Raw genomic sequence first — 25,546 nt, forward strand, 5'->3', positions numbered from 1 at the left:
TCGTGCAAGTATAAGTGTGTCATTAACCCATCATCACCCGACAGCCAACTAGTAAGGTTTGTCACGTAAACAAAACGTGCCAATTAGTTACTATATCATCACACCAGAGTGTTGGAGAGTAAACCCACTACAACATTTACAATTTGAGTACTGTGACGTTTCGCTAGTGATTACAACAAACAGCTTCATCAGGCAATTTGCCAGAATTGGCAAAGCGTATTTAGTTTCGCAATGACTAGGCCTCGTTGGGGACTAGTCTTACATCTCTTGCCTGCCGGTGAGGTTGCGGCCATCCACGGTCCGCTGATAGTCTCCCAGGAGAAGTTGCAGCCTCCTCCGGGGTGCCTCCGAGCCATAGGGAAAGCGTGCTGGCCAGGAGCCAGCATGATGAGAAGAGGGAACCCTTCCTGTAAGCGTTGGAAAGTTTTCTTTCTGAATCTGTAGGTTTTCCCGAACGCCCAAGAGGCCCCTCTCTACCCCGGATTTGAAACCTGCAAGAGTTGCCTGGCAGTAAAGTCACGTAGGCAGAAACATAATAATAGATCACAACGTTTCGATCGCAACACAAGCAATCGTCATCAGGTGCGACAACCACAGCAAGAAAAAAACTGCTGGAGTAGGCGAGAGATCTGCCGTGGTACGAGGTTATATAGGCCTCGGTAGTAGGGGGGGGAAGAGAAGAGGTGGGGAGAGAGAGGGGGCGGGGCAGAAAGTGGACCCGGCGGAAGCACTTGGAGAGATCGGAGAGATCGGCAGCGGGGGGGGGGGGAGTGAGAAGGGGGGGGGGAGGAGGAGGAGGGGCAGAAAGTGGACCCCGCGGCAGCACCCGAGTCACTGGAGTTAAGTGGACCACCGCGGCAGCACTAGAGAGATCGGCTGCAGGGGGGGAGAGAGAAGGGGGGGGGGGAGAGCGAAAGGGGGGAGTAGGGGGGGGAGAAAGGGGGGCGGGAGGAGGCGGGACAGAAAGTGAACCCAGTGGCAGCACCCGGGTCACTGGAGTACTGTAGTAGAGATTGGAGAGAGATGCACAGAGAGAGGAAGAAGCATAGAGAGTCGGAAATAAAAGCTGACATACTGTAGGCAGGTAGGATTGAAACATCACAGTTAAGACTTTACCTGGTCAATAACGTCCTTCCAATGATTGCTCAGTTTGTACCCATCTTCTCCATTGACGTGTCTGTTTATATATCTGGATGGCTTCATGAACAAATCTCTGATAATAGCCGGTGGGTTTGCAGAGCACCTTCGTCTTGGAAAAGTAAATTTCGTGTGAGCCCAAAGCATTAAAACAATGATCAGCAATGGCAGAGGTATTGGTCGTACCGTGTTTCAGATCTGCCTTGTGTTCGCGAACGCGGTCCGAGACGTCGTTTCGTTTCCCCAATGTAACTGCTGCCACAGTCACAACTCGGTTTGTAGACACCCGGGTATTGCATATCAGGAATCACATCCTTTACAGATGCGCTCAAATCAGGGATTTTTGTGTACTGTGTTGAAACGAACCTGGATCTTGTGTTTGCCTAAGATTTTGGAAATATTTTTGGTAACCCCTGCTATGTACGGAAAAGTGATGGTTTTTAGTTGGATCCTCAGAAGGTTGTCTCCGCATGGCTGGGGAGACAGCTTTGCGGATTGTATGGTCAGAATATGTTCATCCTGAGGGCTTGGTGTACATGCTCCAGCTCACTGGCTAGGTGATGCTGGTTGGAGATGCAACGGGCCCTATGGTGTAGTGTTTTGATGAGGGAATTCTTCTGGGCTGGATGGTGGTGGGAGTCAGGCTTTACATAGGCATCCGTGTGGGTGGCTTTCCTGTAGACAGTGTCCCAACTAGACATCAGGTCTCTTCTCGATCAAAACATCCAGGAATGGTAGCTTGCCATCCTTTTCCACTTCCATGGTGAATTTGATCGATGGGTGTATGGAATTGGTGTGGTTGAGAAATTGGTTCAGTGCTGGCAGGCCATGTGGCCAGATGACGAACGTGTCATCTACGTATCTATTCCACAAGGAAGGACGTAGGGTGGATGTCTGGATGGCATCTGTCTCAATTTTCTCCATGAAAACATTCGCTACCACTGGCGATAAGGGAGACTCCATTGGGGTACTCTCATTGTTTGTAGAATGTACCATTCCAGGTGAAGCAAGTGTTGGTAAGGCAGTGCCTTACCAAAGTTGGTACATCTGGATTCAGTCCCTGTTGGACCAAGTCATTAATTATTGCAATGATGTTAGGTACAGGTACCTTGGTGAACAGGGAGACTACATCGAAACTGACAAATAAATAATCTGGAGACAGTGAGATGTCCTTGATTAGAGAAATCAAGTGAACGGAGTTAAGTACATTTGAGGTGGTCTTGCTCGTGAAAGGAAGCAGGGTCTCAGACAGAAATCGGGCCAGTTTTTAGGTGGGTGAGTTAATGGTGGAGACGATAGGACTGAGCGGGGTACCTCTTTGTGGATCTTTGGAAGGCCATAAACTGAGTGAGGGAGGGGAGGGAGAGTGGGGGAGGGGAGGGAGAGGGGAGGTAGAGTGTAGGGGAGGGAGAGTGTAGGGGAGGGAGAGTGAAGGGGAGGGAGAGTGTAGGGGAGGGAGAGTGGGGGAGGGGAGGGAGAGGGGAGGGAGAGTGTAGGGGAGGGAGAGTGAAGGGGAGGTAGAGTGTAGGGGAGGGAGAGTGTATGGGAGGGAGAGTGTAAGGGAGGGAGAGTGTATGGGAGGTAGAGTGTAGGGGAGGGAGAGTGTAGGGGAGGGAGAGTGGGGGAGGGAGAGTGTAGGGGAGGGAGAGTGGAGGGGAGGGAGAGTGTAGGGGAGGGAGAGTGGAGGGGAGGGAGAGTGGAGGGGAGGGAGAGTGTAGGGGAGGGAGAGTGGAGGGGAGGGGGCGTGTCGGGGAGGGAGAATGAAGGAGGGGAGGGAGGGAGAATGAAGGAGGGGAGGGAGGGGAGGGAGAGTGAGGTAGTGTAGGGGAGGGAGAACCACGGGGTCCCGCGAGGACCGCCTCGCCAGACGAAACCGCGATTCGTAAATGCTGGCGGCCCCCGGGCCGCGGTCACGTGGTGCGACTCCGCTGCCTCTCTCGGGGTGAGAGCGGCGCCGATCGAACCTCTCCCCCGCTGCTGCCGCGCCCGGAGTTTGCCTCTCCCCCGGTCATCGCCGCCGTTGTTTCTGCGCAAGCGAGCGCCGACACTGCACTCTACGTACACACACGCAGCCTTCGCGCGCGTGTGTGTGTGTGATCAGAGTTCGATTCCCGCTCGCGTCCATCTGAACAGTTCCTGGGCCCTCCCCTAGGTGGACTCGGCCTAAAATGAGCACGTGGCGCGGCGGTGTGCAGTAAACATCGTCACTGGGGAGAGACAAAGGCGGCCGGGCGTGGCGTGGCGGTGGTGCTGGGCCACCCACACCGCCTCGTGTTGCCTTAATAGGCGCTCGCTAACAGCGCTTTGCCCCCCAACAAAACTCGCGCACAAAGACGAAGCCCACACGTGGCTGCTGGGGTTAAAGTGCTGTTAGCGAGCGCCTATTAAGGCGACACGAGGCGGTGTGGGTGGCCCAGCACCACCGCCACGCCCGCCCGGCCGCCTTTGTCTCTCTCAGTATTTGTTTCACACCGCTACCAGGGTTACACATTCGAGGCGTGAGTCGGCACCGGCGGGCAGTCCAGGACCGGCTCGGATAATCGCTGAACGGGAATCGAACTCGGGTCGCCAGGTTCGTGGCTTTTACAACACAGCACACATTCACACAGCACGCATTGACTCAGCACGCATTCACACAGCACGCATTCACACAGCACGCATTCACTCAGCACACATTCACACAGCACGCATTCACTCAGCACACATTCACACAGCACGCATTCACTCAGCACACATTCACACAGCACGCATTCACTCATCACGCATTCACACAACACGCATCACTCGTCACGCATTCACACAACACGCATTCACTCATCACGCATTCACACAGCACGCATCACTCAACACGCATTCACTCATCACGCATTCACACAACATGCATCACTCGTCACGCATTCACACAGCACGCATTCACTCTACACGCATTCACTCATCACGCATTCACACAACACGCATTCACTCATTACGCATTCACACAGCAAGCATCACTCAACACGCATCACTCGGCATGCATTCACACAGCACGCATTCACTCATCACGCATTCACATAACACGCATTCACATAACACGCATTCACTCATCACGCATTCACACCACGCATTCACACAACACGCATCACTCGGCACGCATTCACACAACACGCATCACTCATCACGCATTCACATAACACGCATTCACTCATCACACATTCGCACAGCACGCATCACTCATCACGCATTCACACCACGCATTCACACAACACGCATTCACTCATCACACATTCACACAGCACACATCACTCATCACGCATTCACACAACACGCATTCACTCATCACACATTCACACAGCACGCATCACTCATCACGCATTCACACAGCATGCATTCACTCATCACGCATTCACACAGCACACATCACTCAACAGCCATTCATTCATCACGCATTCACACACCACGCATCACTCGGCACGCATTCACACAGCACGCATTCACTCTACACGCATTTACACAACACGCTTTCACTCATCACGCATTCACTCATCACGCATTCACACAACACGCATTCACACAACACGCATTCACACAACACGCATCACTCATCACGCATTCACACAATTCGCATTCACACAACACGCATTCAAACAACACGCATTCACACAACACGCATCACTCATCACGCATTCACACAGCACGCATCAGTCATCACGCATTCGAGCAGCACACATTCACTCATCACATTCACGCAACACGCATCACTCGACACGCATTCACACAGCACGCATTCACTCATCACGCATTCACATAACATGCATTCACATAACACGTTTTCACATAACATGCATTCACTCATCACGCATTGACACAACACGCATTCACAACACGCATCACTCATCACGCATTCACACACCCGCATTCACTCATCACATTCACACAGCACGCATCACTCATCAGGCATTCACACAGCACGTATTCACTCATCACACATTCACACAGCAAGCATCACTCAACACGCACTCACTCATCACGCATTCACACAACACGCATCACTCGTCACGCATTCACACAGCACGCATTCACTCTACACGCATTCACTCATCACGCATTCACTCATCACGCATTCACACAACACGCATTCACACAACACGCATCACTCATCACGCATTCACTCCTCACATTCACACAGCACGTATCACTCATCACGCATTCACACAGCACGCATTCACTCATCACGCATTCACACAGCACGTGTCACTCAACACGCATTCACTCATCACGCATTCACACAACACGCATCACTCGTCACGCTTTCACACAGCACGCATTCACTCATCACGCATTCACTCATCACGCATTCACACAACATGCATCACTCGTCACGCATTCACACAGCATGCATTCACTCAGCACGCATTCGAGCAGCACGCATTCACTCAGCACACATTCACAAGGCACGCATTCACTCAGCACGCATTCGAGCAGCACGCATTCACTCAGCACGCATTCACACAGCACGCATTCACTCATCACGCATTCGAGCAGCACGCATTCACTCAGCACGCATTCACACAACACGCATCACTCAGCACACATTCACACAGCACGCATCACATAACACGCATTTACATAACACGCATTCACTCATCACGCATTCACACAACAAGCATTCACACAACACGCATCACTCATCACGCATTCACACAACACGCATTCACTCATCACATTCACACAGCACTCATCACGCATTCACACAGCACGCATTCACTCATCACGCATTCACACATCACGCATAACTCAACACGCATTCACTCATCACGCATTCACACAACACGCATCACTCGTCACGCATTCACACCACGCATTCACTCTACACGCATTCACTCATCACGCATTCACACAACACGCATTCACACAGCACGCATTCACACAGCACGCATCACTAAACACGCATTCACTCATCACGCATTCACACAACACGCATCACTCAACACGCATTCACTCATCACGCATTCACACAACACGCATCACTCGTCACGCATTCACACAGCACGCATTCACTCTACACGCATTCACTCATCACGCATTCACGCATTCACACAACACGCATTCACTCATTACGCATTCACACAGCAAGCATCACTCAACACGCATCACTCGGCACGCATTCACACAGCGCGCATTCACTCATCACGCATTCACACAACACGCATTCACTCATCACACATTCACACAGCACACATCACTCATCACGCATTCACACAGCATGCATTCACTCATCACGCATTCACACAGCACACATCACTCAACAGGCATTCACTCATCACGCATTCACACACCACGCATCACTTGGCACGCATTCACTCTACACGCATTCACTCATCACGCATTCACTCATCTTGCATTCACACAACACGCATTCACACAACGCAAATTCACACAACACGCATCACTCATCACGCATTCACACAATTTGCATTCACACAACACGCATTCAAACAACACGCATTCACACAACATGCATCACTCATCACGCATTCACACAGCACGCATCATTCATCACGCATTCGAGCAGCACACATTCACTCATCACGCATTCACACAGCACGCATCACTCATCACGCATTCACACAACACGCATTCACTCATCACGCATTCACACAGCACGCATCACTCATCACGCATTCACACAACACGCATTCACTCATTACGCATTCACACAGCACGCATCACTCATCACGCATTCACGCAACACGCATCACTTGGCACGCATTCACACAGCACGCATTCACTCATCACGCATTCACATAACATGCATTCACATAACACGCTTTCACATAACATGCATTCACTCATCACGCATTCACACAACACGCATTCACACAACACGCATCACTCATCACGCATTCACACATACGCATTCACTCATCACATTCACACAGTACGTATCACTCATCACGCATTCACACAGCACGCATTCACTCATCACGCATTCACACAGCACGCATCACTCAACACGTACTCACTCATCACGCATTCACACAACACGCATCACTCGTCACGCATTCACACAGCACGCATTCACTCTACACGCATTCACTCATCACGCATTCACTCATCACGCATTCACACAACACGCGTTCACACAACACGCATTCACACAACACGCATCACTCATCACGCATTCACACAACACGCATTCACTCCTCACATTCACACAGCACGTATCACTCATCACGCATTCACACAGCACGCATTCACTCATCACGCATTCACACAGCACGTGTCACTCAACACGCATTCACTCATCACGCATTCACACAACACGCATTCACACAACACGCATCACTCATCACGCATTCACACACACGCATTCACTCATCACATTCACACAGTACGCATCACTCATCACGCATTCACACAGCACGCATTCACTCATCACGCATTCACACAGCACGCATCACTCAACACGTACTCACTCATCACACATTCACACAACACGCATCACTCGTCACGCATTCACACAGCACGCATTCACTCTACACGCATTCACTCTACACGCATTCACTCATCACGCATTCACACAACACGCGTTCACACAACACGCATTCACACAGCACACATTCACTCATCACGCATTCACACAGCACGTGTCACTCAACACGCATTCACTCATCACGATTCACACAACACGCATCACTCGTCACGCTTTCACACAGGACGCATTCACTCATCACGCATTCACTCATCACGCATTCACACAACATGCATCACTCGTCACGCATTCACACAGCATGCATTCACTCAGCACGCATTCGAGCAGCACGCATTCACTCAGCACACATCCACATGGCACGCATTCACTCAGCACGCATTCGAGCAGCACGCATTCACTCAGCACGCATTCACACAGCACGCATTCACTCATCACGCATTCGAGCAGCACGCATTCACTCCGCACGCATTCACACAACACGCATCACTCAGCACACATTCACACAGCACGCACAACATAACACGCATTTACATAACACGCATTCACTCATCACGCATTCACACAACACGCATTCACACAACACGCATCACTAATCACGCATTCACACAACACGCATTCACTCATCACATTCACACAGCACGCATCACTCATCACGCATTCACTCAGCACGCATTCACTCATCACGCATTCACACAGCACGCATAACTCAACACGTATTCACTCATCACGCATTCACACAACACGAATCACTCGTCACGCATTCACACCACGCATTCACTCTACACGCATTCACTCATCACGCATTTACTCATCACGCATTCACACAACACGCATTCACACAACACGCATTCACACAGCACGCATTCACACAGCACGCATCACTAAACACGCATTCACTCATCACGCATTCACACAACACGCATCACTCGTCACGCATTCACACAGCACACATCACTCATCACGCATTCACTCATCACGCATTCACACAACACGCATCACTCGTCACGCATTCACACAGCACGCATTCACTCTACACGCATTCACTCATCACGCATTCACATAACACGCATTCACTCATCACGCATTCACACCACGCATTCACACAACACGCATAACTCGGCACGCATTCACACAACACGCATCACTCATCACGCATTCACACAACACGCATTCACTCATCACACATTCACACAGCACGCATCACTCATCACGCATTCACACAGCATGCATTCACTCATCACGCATTCACACAGCACACATCACTCAACAGGCATTCACTCATCACGCATTCACACACCACGCATCACTCGGCACGCATTCACACAGCACGCATTCACTCTACACGCATTCACACAACACGCATTCACTCATCACGCATTCACTCATCACGCATTCACACAGCACGCATTCACTCTACACACATTCACTCATCACGCATTCACTCATCACGCATTCACTCATCACGCATTCACACAACACACATTCACACAACACGCATTCACACAACACGCATTCACACAACACGCATCACTCATCACGCATTCACACAGCACGCATCAGTCATCACGCATTCGAGCAGCACACATTCACTCATCACTCATTCACACAGCACGCATCACTCATCACGCATTCACACAACACGCATTCACTCATTACGCATTCACACAGCACGCATCACTCATCACGCATTCACACAACACGCATTCACTCATTACGCATTCACACAGCACTCATCACTCATCACGCATTCACGCAACACGCATCACTCGGCACGCATTCACACAGCACACATTCACTCATCACGCATTCACATAACATGCATTCACATAACACGCTTTCACATAACACGCATTCACTCATCACGCATTCACACAACACGCATTCACACAACACGCATCACTCATCACGCATTCACACACACGCATTCACTCAGCACATTCACACAGCACGCATTCACTCATCACGCATTCACACAGCACGCATCACTCAACACGCACTCACTCATCACACATTCACACAACACGCATCACTCGTCACGCATTCACACAGCACGCATTCACTCATCACGCTTTCACTCATCACGCATTCACTCATCACGCATTCACACAACACGCATTCACACAACACGCATTCACCCAACACGCATCACTCATCACGCATTCACACAACACGCATTCACTCCTCACATTCACACAGGACGTTTCACTCATCACGCATTCACACAACACGCATCACTCGTCACGCTTTCACACAGCAAGCATTCACTCATCACGCATTCACTCATCACGCATTCACACAACATGCATCACTCGTCATGCATTCACACAGCACGCATTCACTCTACACGCATTCACTCATCACGCATTCCCTCATCACGCGTTCACACAACACGCATTCACACAACACGCATTCACACAACACGCATCACTCATCACGCATTCACACAACACGCATTCACACAACACGCATTCCCACAACACGCATCACTCATTACGCATTCACACAGCACGCATCACTCATCACACATTCACATAACACGCATTCACTCATCACGCATTCACACAGCACGCATCACTCATCACGCATTCACACAACATGCATTCACTCATTACGCATTCACACAGCACGCATCACTCATCATGCATTCACGCAACACGCATCACTCGGCACGCATTCACACAGCACGCATTCACTCATCACGCATTCACATAACACGCATTCACATAACACGCATTCACACAACACGCATCACTCATCACACATTCACACATCACACATTCACAAAGCACGCATCACTCATCACGCTTTCACACAGCACGCATTCACTCATCACGCATTCACTCATCACGCATTCACACAACACGCTTTCACACAACACGCATCACTCGGCACGCATTCACACAACACGCATCACTCGGCACGCATTCACACAGCATGCATTCACACAGCGTGCATTCACTCATCACACATTCACACAGCGCGCATTCACTCATCACGCATTCACTCATCACACATTCATGTAACAAATTAACTCAATACGCATTCACTCAGCACATATTCACATAGAACATTTTTTTTTGCTCCACATTTGGAAACATGCGTCCAGATGATTTGGATTATTTTGCTGCTATAAATTTCCATGTGATGATAAGCCACTATGTTGCGCTATCATTTGTAACGGCCAGATCGCTTCTCACAACAAAGCTAATAGCTCAGTGGACCTTACCTGGTAATAAAATAAACATAGTTTCGTTTTATTAGTCGATATTTTTTAAAATTCATTCGTTTATCTTTCCTGTACTTTGCACGCCGATCGTGTATTTGCAGTGCGTTTTTGTAACGTTCTCACCCCGTGCCCCCACCGGATATGTGTGAAAAAGAGCTTTATAGCTCATTTAATTCCTCCTATATTATAAATACAGATTCTAATACTGGTTACCAGTCCCTCGCACATATTCGCATACATATACAAACTCACATATACAACAACCGCCATTCACCACTAAATGGTGGTGACATCACCACGGCTCTTTTGCCAGGCTATGTGCACGTTAAGGCCACGGGAAGTGTCGAACGCCCGCTGGCGGGAGGTCACGTCACGGGACAGACCCAGGTGGCATGGGTCGACTGACTGAGATGACCACCACTGTGCCAACTCGCTGCGTTTTTGCCGCCCGGCGCTCGGCTCATTGTTGTGAGCGTCGCTGCTCTGTCCTCCATTCTTGCTGGAGGGTGACTGCCTTCAACTGCCCAGTAGCGTCCTTCACGAACCTCCTCCACAGAGACCGATCTTGACACTGCTAGTAACAGTCATCGGCAAATCCACTCAGCTCCATGTCCTCTCGTACCACATCATTCCATCTCTTCTCCCGCCTGTGCCATGTCTGTTTAGCCCCTTCTATGTGGCTGAACAAAAGCTGTTTAGGTATGCGGTGGCTGGCATGCAGGCTACATGACCCAGCCAATGCAGCCTTGCCTGCCGGGGGAGCTCACCGATGAGACTTTATCCAGAGCTTTCAAAGATTTGTGAGCTCACACAATCCAGCCTGGTTAACCCGAGGATGGATCGCAGGCAGGCCAGCCTGAATGTTTAAAACTGGCGGAAGATGTTTCATTACGGGGGTTCACATTTTGCAAGCAGAAAGAAAAGAGGGCATGACCGTGGCCGAGAAGACCCAGAGCTTCGTGTGGAGCGACCGACCAGGTAGCTTCCACACAGCGTTACGCAGCCGATGAAAAGATAATGCCGCTCGATTGATATGGAGTGAGACCTCTGCTGTCATAAGCACAGTGCCCAGGTATGGAAAAATCTCCACTCCACAACTGCCCCATCACCAATGGGGAGTTGAGGGGGTGGAGTGTTTGATGGCACAATACCCAGGCAGGTGCTTAATTTTGGTGGCCCTGATGGTAAGGCCACACCTCTTAGTAGCACGCTCCAGGTCTAGCAGCAGTGCCTCAAATTCCTCCTTTGAGCAGCAATCACCAGATCATCGGCATACATAACATGGTTGACCAATAGGGAGCCATCCCTTGACCGCACCCGAGCATCGATAAGCCTCCCATTGTATCTGTAGCAGATGGAGATTCCTCCGGTACAGCCATGGAAGGCTTCTCAAACTACATGGTCAAATTTTTTTTTTTAATAATGTGGGAGCCAGAGAATATCATTGTCGCATCCCAAAGTGAACAGGGAATGGCTCCGACTCCCGGCCACGTAGTTTTACCTGGGCCTGCCCACCATCATGAAGGTCCTTAAGGATTTTGAGCAGCATGTCAGGGACTCCGAAAGCACGAAGAACAACCAAGAGCTCAGGCCTACACACATATACACACTCGCACAAATACACACTCGCACAAATACACATGCACACGTACACACACGTACACTCACAAAAATGTACACGCACACGTACACACAAAGATCCCCTGTATAGCCTTAACAGACTGGGAAAGTGCTGTTAGCGAGTTGCAACTACGAAGGCCGGCACAGCACACGAGGGGGTGGGTGGTCAACACCACGCCCGGCCGCCTTTGTCTCCTCAGTGGTGATGTTTATACACCACACCAGGTCCTCATTTGAGGCTGAGTCGATCTAAAGGAGGGCCATAACCGGTTCAGATAATCGTCACTGGTCTTGGTGGCCGTAAGCGATAATCGAATTCGGGTCGCCGGGTTTGTAGCGCAGCGCGCTAACCGCTATGCCACCACTCCCCCCTATACATATACTCGTACACATACACACACTCGCATACTTACACACTCACATACATACTCGCACACATAGATACTCGCACACGTACACACAACAACAACAACCGCCACTCGCCACTAAGTGGCGGTGACGTCACCACGACGCTTGTACCAGGCCATGTGCACCTTGAGGCCACGTGAAGTGTCGAACGCACGCGGGCAGGAGGTCACGGGGCAAACCCAAGTGCCACGGGTCGACTGACTAAGATGACTGAGATGACTGGCTGATGCACCACCTGTGCCCCCTACTGTGCCAACCTGCTGTGCTTTAGCCACCCGGCGCTCCGCTTGTTGTTGTGAGCGTCGCTCCTCCGCCCTCCGTTGTTGTTGGAGGGCGACTACCTCCAACTGCCCAGTAGCGTCCTTCACGAGCCTCCTGCACAGAAGCCGATCTTGACACCGCTGGTACCAGTCATCGGCAAGTCCACTCAGCTCCACGTCCTCCTGTACCACATCACTCCATCTCTTCTCTAGTCCGTGCCGCGCCCGTTTAGCCCCCTTGATCCGGCCGAATAAAAGCCGTTTTGGCATGTGGTGGCTGGGCATGCGGGCTACATGACCCAGCCAACGCAGCCTTGCCTGCCGGAGGAGTTCACCGATTGGACCTTGCCCAGATCTTTCAAGGATTTGTGAGCTCACACAATCCAGCCTGGTTAAACCCAGGATGGATCGTAGGCAGGCTAGCCTAAATGTTTTTAATCGGTGAAGATGTTCCATTAGGGGGGTCCACGTTTCGCAAGCGTAGAGAAGGGAGGGATTGACCGTGGCCGAGAAGACCTGAAGCTTAGTGCGGAGCGACAGACCAGGTAGCTTCCACACAGCGTTACGCAACCGATGGAAAGATATTGCCGCTCGACTGATTCGGACTGAGACCTCTGCTGTTAAACTGGAGCCGATCACGTACACACACACACATACCCCCACACACGTACACACACCCACACACGTACACAGAAACAAAAAAAATGTGCCTCTTGTTTTAGCCCACTAAGACTTGTGAAGGTCGTAGTCATGAAGGCTAGGCACTTACACCTTTCTTTCCCCCGTTTGCTGATGGTCTCTGCGAACGGTGCTCGGTTAAGGCTGATAGAGACAGCATGCTGCGCATGCCCCGTGGGGCTCTGGGTTTCTGCGTCAAGGAGGAGGAGAAAGGGGAGGGGGGGAAGGAAAATTCGCTCCACTTGCAGTGGGGTGGTTCTGTCAAGAGAGAAGAGGGGGGCACGGGTGAGAGCCATAGAGCATGTGTCTTCGCGTCTCCTTGGGCGCCGCGGTAGCTAGGAGATGTTAACTACATTGCCTGCTATAGAGGAGGTCGTGGGTTCAATCTCAACCCTGACGCCTGCAGGTCCTCCAGTTTTTCCCTCCACAATTAGAAACATGTATTTGGCTGCTATACATTTCCACATGATAAGTAACTTTGTTGAGCTATAATTTGGCCAGGTCGTTTCTGAAAAAGAGCTACATAGCTCAGTAGGTATTACCTGGTTAAATAGAAATAGTATAGTTTTAGTATCCAAGTTTCTTCCTTTGGTTTCTCTATGTCCCTGCTTCTCCATGTATTTGTCGTTGTTTATCCGTGTATCCCCATGTCTCCCATGGTATCTCAGTCTCCCAGTCATGTCTTCTGGTGTCTCCACATATTTATTCATTCCTCTCAGTGTCTCCCTGTATCTAGGTATATTATTTTCTTCTTCTTGTCTCCTATCCAACCTGTATAGTCTCTCTCCAATATGCTGCAAAGGCCACCGCTTCTGGTGTTGGCAATGTCAAATCTTGAGGAGTGCATTGTGGGGCTACAGGCCATCCAGGAGATGATCCATGGTTTGTTTCTCCTGACAAGCACCATTGTTCAGTTGCACAGAAGCCCCATGATTTCATGAGTTGCATCTGCCAAAAACCACTCTCAGTCCGTTTAGGCTCCACCATGTGAACTATCTCCCTTCATATCCCAGTGTGTCCGTTTATCGCCCCAGTGTCTCCCCATGTCTCCGCAATGTCTCCACAGTGCCTATCTAGACCTCACAGTGTCTCCCTTGACCGCCCCGTGTCCTCGTGTGTCTGTTAGAGTTGGTGTCTCTTTGTCCGCGTGTCTCTCTGGAGCCAAGTGGTGCCGGGGCTTCAGCTGAGGTTGAGGTGGAGCTGGAGGTGGAGCTGGAGGTGGAGCCGGAGGCGGGTGGAGACGGTGACAACAACAACAACAACAACACCACAACAACAACCACAACCACACAACAACAACCACACCAATACAACCAAACAACAACCACATAACACAACAACAACCACAAAACATACATGCAACCTCAAAAACAACTACAGCCACACACACAACACCACCACAACACAACAAACACAACACCACCACAGCAAAAAAACCATACATCAACCTCAACCCTACAACAAAAACACTACAACATAAATATCACAATAACAACCTCATCACACCAACACAGCACAGCCACCACAACCACCAAAACAACACAACAGTAATATTTCTCACTCTTCAAACCCCTCACACGCAGTGATTTTTTTTCTTCCAGATCCTCTGGTCTCCTCCTTCACATGTGCAGTCACTCAATACCTGAACCAGTAACACCTTCACACGTAATGCAGAGCTTGGTGTGGCGGTGGGGGGGGGGGGGTGGAATTTGGCGTTGGCTCCTCACCAGCTGGCTGTTGTCTTGTCCGTGGTGTCCCCTCGCGCCTTTGAGTCATCGGCCGTGTCGGGTGGTGGAGGGTTGCGGCACATTTATAATAACTCTAACCCAAAAACCTTTATTATGAGTCATTATGTTAGTGGTAGTGAGGGTGATGTTGACTGGTGGCGATGTATTTGTAGTAGCAGTGGTATAATGACACCTTTCCTTTGCCTGTTCACCGCCAAAGGCTTTCGTGGTGGCCCGATTGCCTTTTCACCATCACCACCACTTTCTTGCACCACTGCCTTCATTGCATGTTTCCTAACATTCACCCCACACGTCCCACACACCGCTGCGGGAGACGTCTGCCGTTGCTGTTGTTTGCAACCTAGCCCCCTCATGCCACTTCTGAACAGTGTATGTATGTCAAACTTCTTTCGCACCATACGAGACCAATCGTGCTAATCGGAGGTGCGGGTAATGACATAGTTATACTCTTATATAAGCGCACAACCTTATCTATCTGTGATGAACGTTACACTTTCCGTCGTTTTCATGCAGGGGGCGCTGCAAACCTACGCGCCCCCTGCATGAACGACGGAGGCGCAGGGACAGACGTTCGATTATGTTGGAATCGATCTGCAGATGGCGGTCTTCTCGCACGGCCAGCTCTGTCACCTTATCTTGATCCCGCAATCCCAAACAGGTGAAAGTCTGCATGGAACCGAACCCCCAGCAAGGCCATCTACTTAACGACAAGAGAAAATTCACACAATGTCGTTTTCAATGAAGTCTTCCAGATGTAAAATGTTACAAGCTTTTAATGAAGAAATCAAATTAATTCAAAACAATACAATTCAAAGATGTTTCATTGTAAAACTTCAAAATGGAGCATCGGGTACTTGCGTGAATGTGTCATTCGTGTGCAATTTTTTTCGTGACTTTCCTGGCCGAAGGCCGTAAATGGTTGTGAGGGGCGTCGCAGGCGCTCCCGAACAACCCCTAGTATATATGTGTGTGATCTCTTATGTACATAATCCCGCAAGTTCGTGTCTGCGGATGACATTGCCCCTTTCTGCACAGGGGAAAAACCTCTGATTGCCTAAGTTCTAACAAGTTCATCACATTTTATCGGAGGCATTTTTCATCATTGGAGGCTCCGATCAAATTCATCCAAAAACCACCACAAGCGCTTTCCACCTCGAACAGTCATGCAGAACATGCCGCTCTTGATGTAGCCGGCGGTAGCCCAGCTAGATGTCTCGGTTATCATGGATAGAAGCCTGACACAAAACTGGTAGAAAAATTACGTAACGTGTATCATGACCGGGTACACTGAAACCAACACCAGTTGCCTGGAAATCTGTTCTGGTGAATATTCTACTTCCAGATATCTGCAGAGACATGAAGGTATTTGCCTTGTGTGTTTAGTTTATCGTCCTTCCCCCACACCTTCCATTAGTACGGTTCGATATGTACGGTGCGAAATAAGTTGAAAATGCATGCATACAAACTGCATGCTCAAGTAGTCCTTGCTCAGCTAGTCCATGCTGTAGTAATTTGTGCTCCAGTAATCCATGGTCTGAAAATCTGCACTCTGGTATTCTAAACTCTGTTAATCCTCTCTCCAGGAGTCCGAAGTTTGGTAACCTGCGCTTTTATAATGTGTGGTCCAGTAATCCAGTCTCCGGTAGTCCATGCACCTGTAATCTGTGCTCCTGTGAAACGCAAATCCCTAAAATCCGTGGATTATCCATTGTTTATGACTCCTCCCATGATCCGCGGCAACATTGACCCTGAAATTTGCGAAGTAATTTCAGCTGATTCCCCCCGTAATCCTCGGCACACTGCATCACCACCGCCTGCAGATTAATACAATTATAATGTCATTAGAATTTTAGAATTTTTCTATCAACTTTAATATATCTTGACTTAAAGCTTTCGTGACTGCAGGAATTTATATTATTTGGATCTTTCGGTAAAGTCACGTAGATAGAACAATAAAATAATACAATTTCAACCGAGAAGATGGGTACAAACTGAGCAATCATTGGAAGGACGTTTGTAACCAGTTCAATTAATAACTGGCTGTGATGTTTCCATCTTACCTTCCGATGTTAGCAGTAATTTTCGACTCTCTGATTTTACATTAACAGGTTCACACTAACAAAGCCGACGTTTACATTGACATGCTAATCTCTTACATTGACATGCTAATTTCTCTCACGTTAAAATAACTAGCCGTGCCCACTTCGTTTACACAGCCGCCGTTTACATTGGCATGCTAATCTCTCTCTAAAATCACTAGCCCAGCCCACTTCGTTTATGACCTTTGGGCTACACCCATTTAAGACCTTTAAAACAGCCTGCCTCAGCAGCTTTCCCCCTTTTCTCACCTGATGACGATTGCTTGTGTTGCGATCGAAATGTCGTGATATTTTTATTATTTTTTATTCACTTTTTATTCTTTTATTGTTCTGTCTGTGACTTTACCTAAAGACCCAAGGAATAAGCTTTAATATAATTTAATAACTATCAGTTTTATTTTATTGAAAGCACCCCACATAGAGAAGTTGCTGGCTGCTTTGCAATGTAAACTCTGTGAAGTTTTGAATTATGGAGTTCCAGAGAGTATTACTGAGCTGCAGAGAGAATCGTGGAGCTGTAGAGAAAGAATCATGGCACAGCAGAGAGAGAGAATCACATTGCTGCAGATTATGGGACTCGCCTCTACAGGGTGATGTAGATTACAGAATGCTTGGTCTCACCAGATCACCACGGATTATTGAAGTCGTGTATTGCTGCTGATGATGCTGCTGCCACTGACGATGCTGTTGCTGCACTGAATCACCAGCACTGATGCCACCGCCCCACTCTCTCCTCTCTCTGCTCCCGTTGGTCAGAGCTGAAGTTGCGACCATGCATTGAGTGCGGGAGGAGAAGTGGCAGGAGGGAGCTAGCACGCAAACAGCAACAACGGCAGACGTCTCCCGCAGCGGCGTGTGGGACGTGTGGGGTGAATGTTAGGAAACATGCAATGAAGGCAGTGGTGCAAGGAAGTGGTGGTGATGGTGAAAAGGCAATCGGGCCACCACGAAAGGCTTTGGCGGTGAACCGGCAAAGGAAAGGTGAGTGTCATGATACCACTGCTACTACCAATACATAGCCACCAGTCAACGTCACCCTCACTACCACTAACAACATCATCACTCATAATAAAGGTTTTTGGGTTAGAGCGAGTTATTATAAATGTGTCGCAACCCTCCACCACCCGACATGGCCAATCAGTAAAAAATGTGTCACGTTAACAAAACGCCAATTAGTTACTTCTTCAGCCCACCAGTGTGTTTGAAGAGTGAATCCACAACATTTAGAATTTTAGTATGATGTTTCGCTGGTAATTACATTCAGCATCTTCGGGCGATTTGCCAGAATAGTAAAGCCATCCACCTGCTTCCGGTCTTAAATAGTGCAGGATGACATCATCATTGTTGAACCCCATCAGGTTTCGAGATCAGAAGCGGAGGTGGGGGGGGGTATTGCAATTATATCATAGATCAGTAATCGGCCAATTAGCATGCGACTCCTCTATAAGGAATTGCAATATGTATTGTGTATTACTTCATAATACGCTTCATAACAGCAGGGTTGGCCTCACCGGATGACGATTGCTTGTGTTGTGATCGAAACGTCGTGATCTATATTATTTTCTACCTACGTGACTTTACCGAAAGAATCAAAGAGTATGGATTCCTGTAGTCACGAAATCTTCAAATCAAGATTAATATGCTTCCAGGCTGCGCTAAGTCTGCAGCTGTCAGAGAGGTCAACATTATTTGTATTTTTCTCAATTTCCAGTGATTCTCTAATTAGTCTTGGCCAGTAATAATTAGTTATGCATAACACTTCAACGTTATCAAAATAAATTGAGTGTTCTTGTTGGCAAGCATGTTCTGCCACTGTTGACAGTTGTGTTTGAGATAATTTAATGTTACTTTGGTGTTCTTTTAGTCTTACGCTAATGTTACATGCCGTCTGTCCAATATAGCATTTACCACAGCCACCACAGCGTTACTTCGTGGCAACCACTGAGGTGGGGGTTTTAACCAACACCACCAACATCACACCCACCACAATCATCAACGCCACAATCACTATCACCAGGATCACAAACACGATCACTACAGCTGCCTATGTCTCCCTAGTGGCGATGTTTATACCATCGCCACTCGTCGACTAGGGGGGGGCCAGGACCGATTTAGATAATCGTCACTGATGTTGAACATGAGCAGGAATTGAACTCGGTTTGCCAAGTTTGTATTGTAGCACGCTCACCATGACACTACTCCCTACCCTCACTACCACCATCAATACCACCAACACCATCACCACCTTCATCACCAAAACCCCCCGTATACCCTTAACAGGCTGTTGAGGCATGTTAGCAAGCACCTATGAAGGTCGGCATGGCACACAAGGGGGTGGGTGGCCAGCACCATGCCTGGCTGCCTTTGACCCCAAGTGCCGATGTTTATACACTGCACCAGGTACACATTTGAGGCTAAGTTGATCAAGGGGAGGCCCGGGACTGGTTCAGGTTTTTATCATCAATGTTGGCCACGAGGGGGAATCGGACTCGGGTCACAGGCTTTGTAGCAAAGCGTGTTAACCGCTACTCTACCTCTTATCACCACGATCACCAACACCATCATCACCACCATCACTATCACCGCCATCTTTGAATGAAATGCATAATTTTCCACACAGGTGGCATCGCCAGCACCACCATCACTGCCACCACTGCAGCTGTTGCAGATGATGTTGCTGAGAAGACTGGTGAAGAGCGGGGTGAGGGTGGGGAGGATGGAGAGGATGGTGAAGATGGGGAGGATGGAGAGGGTGGTGAAGATGGTGAGGGTGGGAAGGATGGAGAGAGTGGTGAGGATGGTGGGGGTGGAGAGGGTGAGGAGGGTGGTGAGGGTCAGCATCGGTGCTTGGAGTGTGGTGTCAACTTCACTGCCAGCGCAGATCTCAGTAGACACTTGAGAGTGGAGCATAGAGGTGAGTGAATAAAAACACAATCTTGAAAGTATGTTTTACCATTGTAACTGAGGAGGCGCAGAGGTCAAAGACACTTAGCCAGCCCCAATGAGATCCTGTAATTTTGCGGGTCTCTGTGTAAGTCTGTGACAGCTCTGCAGACTTGCATAGAGATCCATCGACTGACAGAGCTCCACAGGCTTGCAGATAGACCCAAATGCACACATATTCTTGCTAATGGCAGTTTGTTGAGTAGCAAAATGTGAATGTTGAGGACTGATAGCTATGAGATGGATTCATGAGAGATTTTGTGCAGTTTTACTATTCCTCAAATGAATGAGTGTAAACTATGGCAAACTATGGCATCAGTGGCATCAGTGTGCGTTTGCTTCCTGTAAACGCTGTGTGTTATTTTACCGTTTAGGCCATGTCCAAGCAAAATATCTAGGAACGGGAGTGGGTTATTCACCTCCATTTCCATGGTGAAATGGATGGCCGGGTTTTGTGCATTGAGATGATTTAGAAAATCATTAAGTGTATCTTTACCATGTGGCCAGACAACCAAAGTGTCATGCACATATCTAAACCAAAATTATGGTTTTAATATGCTCAAGCAAGTGCTCTTATTTCAAAGTTTTCCATGTACAGATTTGTTATAGCAGGAGATAAAGGAGAGCCCATTGCTGCTCCTTCCTTTTGTTTAAAGAAATCCCCTCTCCATAAGAAGTGTTATTTAAACAATGGTCAGCAAGTTTCGGAATATCTTTTGGTAAACCTGTATTCTTTACTAGTGTATCAAGTAATTTAAGCGATTCGTTCACTGGAACCTTAGTGAATAGAGAAATCACATAAAAACTTACCAGAATATCATTAGGATTAAGTTTAATATCTTTAATCACATTCACAAGATGTTCTGAATTTCTTATGAATGAAGATGTCCTACCGATGTAGGGCTGTATTTGTTTAGTTATATATATGTTCTGAATTACCAATCGATTATATAATTACAATACCCCCCCTCCGCCTCAAATCACTGCACCTGAATGAGTTAAATGATGATGTCACCCTGCTGCTCTATTTAAGACCGGGAGCAAGTGAGAGCTTTACCATTCTGGCGAATTGCCCGATGATGCTGGATGTAATTACCAGCGAAACGTCATAACAAACTGTAAATGTTGTGGATTCACTCTTCAACACACCGGTGGGCTATAGTAGTGAACTATTTGTCTTTTGTCAACATGACACTTTTTTGCTGATTGGCCGTGTAGGGTGGTGGAGGGTTACGACACATTCATAAATAACGCAATCTAACCCAAAAACCTTTATCATGAATAATATTGGTCGCGAACGCCTACGTGTTAAACTAACTAACCTCTATAGGGAGGATACTTTTCTTAAAACCAGAAAGTTGGAGAAGCTCCACATTAAGCGGATAAAATTGATATCTTCACTGGCATTCCTCAAAAGGTGCAGAGATTCAAAGGTAATACCAAATGCAGTTAAAATAACACATCACATAAAGTCTTCTAAAGCTAACTAAATACTACACAAAGCTAGCGAATTATTATTAATAGAGAGAATACAGCACAACAGGAGTGAATTATCTTACATTTAGGAATCGCTAAAGCAGTTTCACTTAGATATAAGCAATAGTGTATCCATGCATTATTGGAATATAATCGATACCATAACACAACAATCGGCTGATAATGTGTTTAATATAACAAAAACTAACCAAATGAATACATTTTCTAGAATTCATAATAAACAAATCCCTACTAAAAACGAACACTTTAAAAACAAAACCATAATGAACTTGACGAATACTGTTTTAACCAGTGACATGACCTCTGTCCTTTCTAAAGGCCTTAACTTTGCCGTTACCCTATGCACAATTCCAGTGGATGAGATAATTGCTGAGGTAGAATCAGCAGTAAGACTCCTTCCACATAATGAGGCAGAGATGACTAGACATGAGGTTGCCAAAATAATTGAGAATAGCAAAGTTCCAAAAGTAAATATTAGCTCTAACGAAGCAAAAGCCTTAAGAGAGCTCCGTGTAAATAAAGATATCCAAATCCTGACAGCTGATAAAGGCCGAACTACTGTAGTGATGTCACGAGCCGATTATGATAATAAAATTAGAAATTTATTAGAAGAAAGTACCTACATTAAAATTAAACGAGATCCAACTAATACTTTAGAACGTAAGACTACTGCAATAATTGCAAATTCATTAATCCATAAGAATGAGCAAATTAAGCCAAGGGCCTCAAAACCACCTAGACTGTATGGGCTACCAAAGATTCATAAAATCGAAATCCCATTACGACCCATAGTACAACTGGCTCTGCCACATATAAATTAGCAAAATATATAACTAAACAAATACAGCCCTACATCGGTAGGACATCTTCATTCATAAGAAATTCAGAACATCTTGTGAATGTGATTAAAGATATTAAACTTAATCCTAATGATATTCTGGTAAGTTTTTATGTGATTTCTCTATTCACTAAGGTTCCAGTGAACGAATCGCTTAAATTACTTGATACACTAGTAAAGAATACAGGTTTACCAAAAGATATTCCGAAACTTGCTGACCATTGTTTAAATAACACTTCTTATGGAGAGGGGATTTATTTAAACAAAAGGAAGGAGCAGCAATGGGCTCTCCTTTATCTCCTGCTATAGCAAATCTGTTCATGGAAAACTTTGAAATAAGAGCACTTGCCTCGTGCACGTTAAAACCATCTTCTTGGTTTAGATATGTGGATGACACTTTGGTTGTCTGGCCACATGGTAAAGATACTTTTAATGATTTTCTAAATCATCTCAATGCACAAAACCCGGCCATCCAGTTCACCATGGAAATGGAGGTGAATAACCAACTCCCGTTCCTAGATATTTTGCTTGGACATGGCCTAAACGGTAAAATAACACACAGCGATTACAGAAAGCAAACGCACACTGATGCCTATCTGAATACAGATTCGCATCATCATCCAGCTCAGAAATCCTCTTTATCAAGACGCTCATACATCGGGCTGAAACAGTGTCAGATGGTGAAAGTCTAGTGAGAGAGATCAAACATGTCAAAGAAGCATTACGACAATGGCTAGAATAATACTCAAATTAACAGAGCACTGAATGCCAAATCACGACCGCAAAGCAACACTGCTGAAAGCGATCAGATTGTTAAAACAATTAAAATTCCATATATCTCAGGAGTAACTGACAAATTAGCCTGAAGATGACCGTTTGAGTTATGGTCGAAACGTCGTGAGAATTTTTTATTGTTTTATATATATTTTATTATTTTGTTGTTTCTCTTCAACGTGACTTTACGGAAAAAACTAAGAATATAAATTAGCCCTTGTTTTGCAAGAGCAAAACATTACAGTAAGATTTGGTACAGTACACAAAATTCAAAACTAGTATCTTGCACTAAAGACAAATTACCTAAATTATCAACAGAAGGTGTATATAGGATTAATTGTTTATGTGGCAGATGCTATATTGGACAGACGGGACGTAACATCAGCATAAGACTAAAAGAACACCAAAGAAATATTCAATTATCTCAAACACAACTGTCAGCAGTGGCAGAACATGCTTGTCAACAAGGACACTCAATTGATTTTGATAACATTGAAGTGTTGTGTTAAACTAATTATTACTGGCAAAGACTAATTAGATAATCCATTGAAATTGAGAGAAATAGAAATAACTTTAATCTCTCTGACAGCTACAGGCTTAGTGTGGCTTGGAAGCGTATTATTAAATAATACATATTACAATTCCTTATAGGGGAAACACATACTAATTAACGGATTACTAACATAGCATATAATCACATTAACACACATTACAACTAATTACTAATCTACAACTCATTACTAATCATAACCACTGACTGATTACCAATCGATTATATAATTACAATACCCCCCCTCTCCCTTCGCCTCAAATCACAGCACCTGAATGAGTTAAATGATGACGTCACCCTGCTGCTCTATTTAAGACCGGGAGCAAGTGAGGGCTTTACCATTCTGGCGAATTGCCCGATGATGCTGGATGTAATTACCAGCGAAACGTCGTACTCAAACTGTAAATGTTGTGGATTCACTCTTAAACACTCCAGTGGGCTAAAGTAGTGAACTATTTGTCCTTTGTCAACGTGACATTTTTTTGCTGATTGGCCGTGTCTGGTGGTGGAGGGTTACGACACATTTATAATTAACACGATCTAACCCAAAAACCGTTATTATGAATAATATTGGTCGCGAAAGCCTAAGTGTTAAACTATATGGTCCATACTAGATTTAAAGCTTTCGTGACTGCTAGGATCCATACTCTTTGGTTCTATTGGGTAAAGTCACGTAGGTGAAAATAAAATAATAATAAATCACGACGTTTCGGCCACAACACAAGCGGCCTTCATCAGGTGAAGGGACGAGACTGTCTGGAGGACAGCGCTGGAGTGGGAGAAGCCACGCTTAGATCACGACCTTTAAGCTGTGTGAGAAGAAAAACACAAAGCGCCTTGACAAAGGAATTAGCATATAATTTAGCATTGAAATGGCTAATTGAAATAGCTAAGTTAAAGTATACACATCCGCAGAGGTACCCCTTGACAAATTAATTAGCATAGAATTTAGCATTGAAATAGCTGAGTGATTAGCTTGTAACTGGTCACAGAAATAGCTTGTTTGCTCGCACAGTTTAAAGGTCCGCTGTCTGAGCGTGGTTGTGTTTCGCTAAATTCTCCTGTTTGATGAGTACTAGGTGCCTCGGTGAATGTATATGCTCTGACTTTAACATAGCTATTTCTGTGACCAGTTACAAGCTAATCACTCAGCTATTTCAATGCTAAATTCTATGCTAATTCCTTTGTCAAGGGGTACCTCTGCGGATGTGTATACTTTAACTTAGCTATTTCAATGAGCCATTTCAATGCTAAATTATATGCTAATTCATAGGAATAGGTTTTACCCCTTCATCT

The 25,546-nt window shown here is 46.9% G+C and overlaps 1 protein-coding gene across 1 annotated transcript in view; it reads left to right on the forward strand.

Moving 5' to 3' along the window:
• Positions 1-3,516: 3,516 nt before the first annotated feature.
• The window catches only part of LOC116957334 (uncharacterized), a 29,578-nt gene continuing 7,548 nt past the window's right edge, over positions 3,517-25,546 (forward strand). The window contains exons 1-4 of the mRNA XM_032979431.2: positions 3,517-3,709; positions 14,963-15,044; positions 18,405-18,629; positions 20,269-20,562. Of these exons, the coding sequence (XP_032835322.2) occupies positions 18,539-18,629; positions 20,269-20,562 (385 nt within the window). The 5' untranslated portion in view covers positions 3,517-3,709; positions 14,963-15,044; positions 18,405-18,538. The remainder of the gene's footprint in view (positions 3,710-14,962; positions 15,045-18,404; positions 18,630-20,268; positions 20,563-25,546) is intronic.

The sequence above is a fragment of the Petromyzon marinus genome, chromosome 72 (genome assembly GCF_048934315.1).
Source record: "Petromyzon marinus isolate PM22_M1 ecotype Great Lakes invasive population chromosome 72, UKy_Petmar_22M1.pri1.0, whole genome shotgun sequence".
NCBI lineage: Eukaryota > Metazoa > Chordata > Hyperoartia > Petromyzontiformes > Petromyzontidae > Petromyzon > Petromyzon marinus.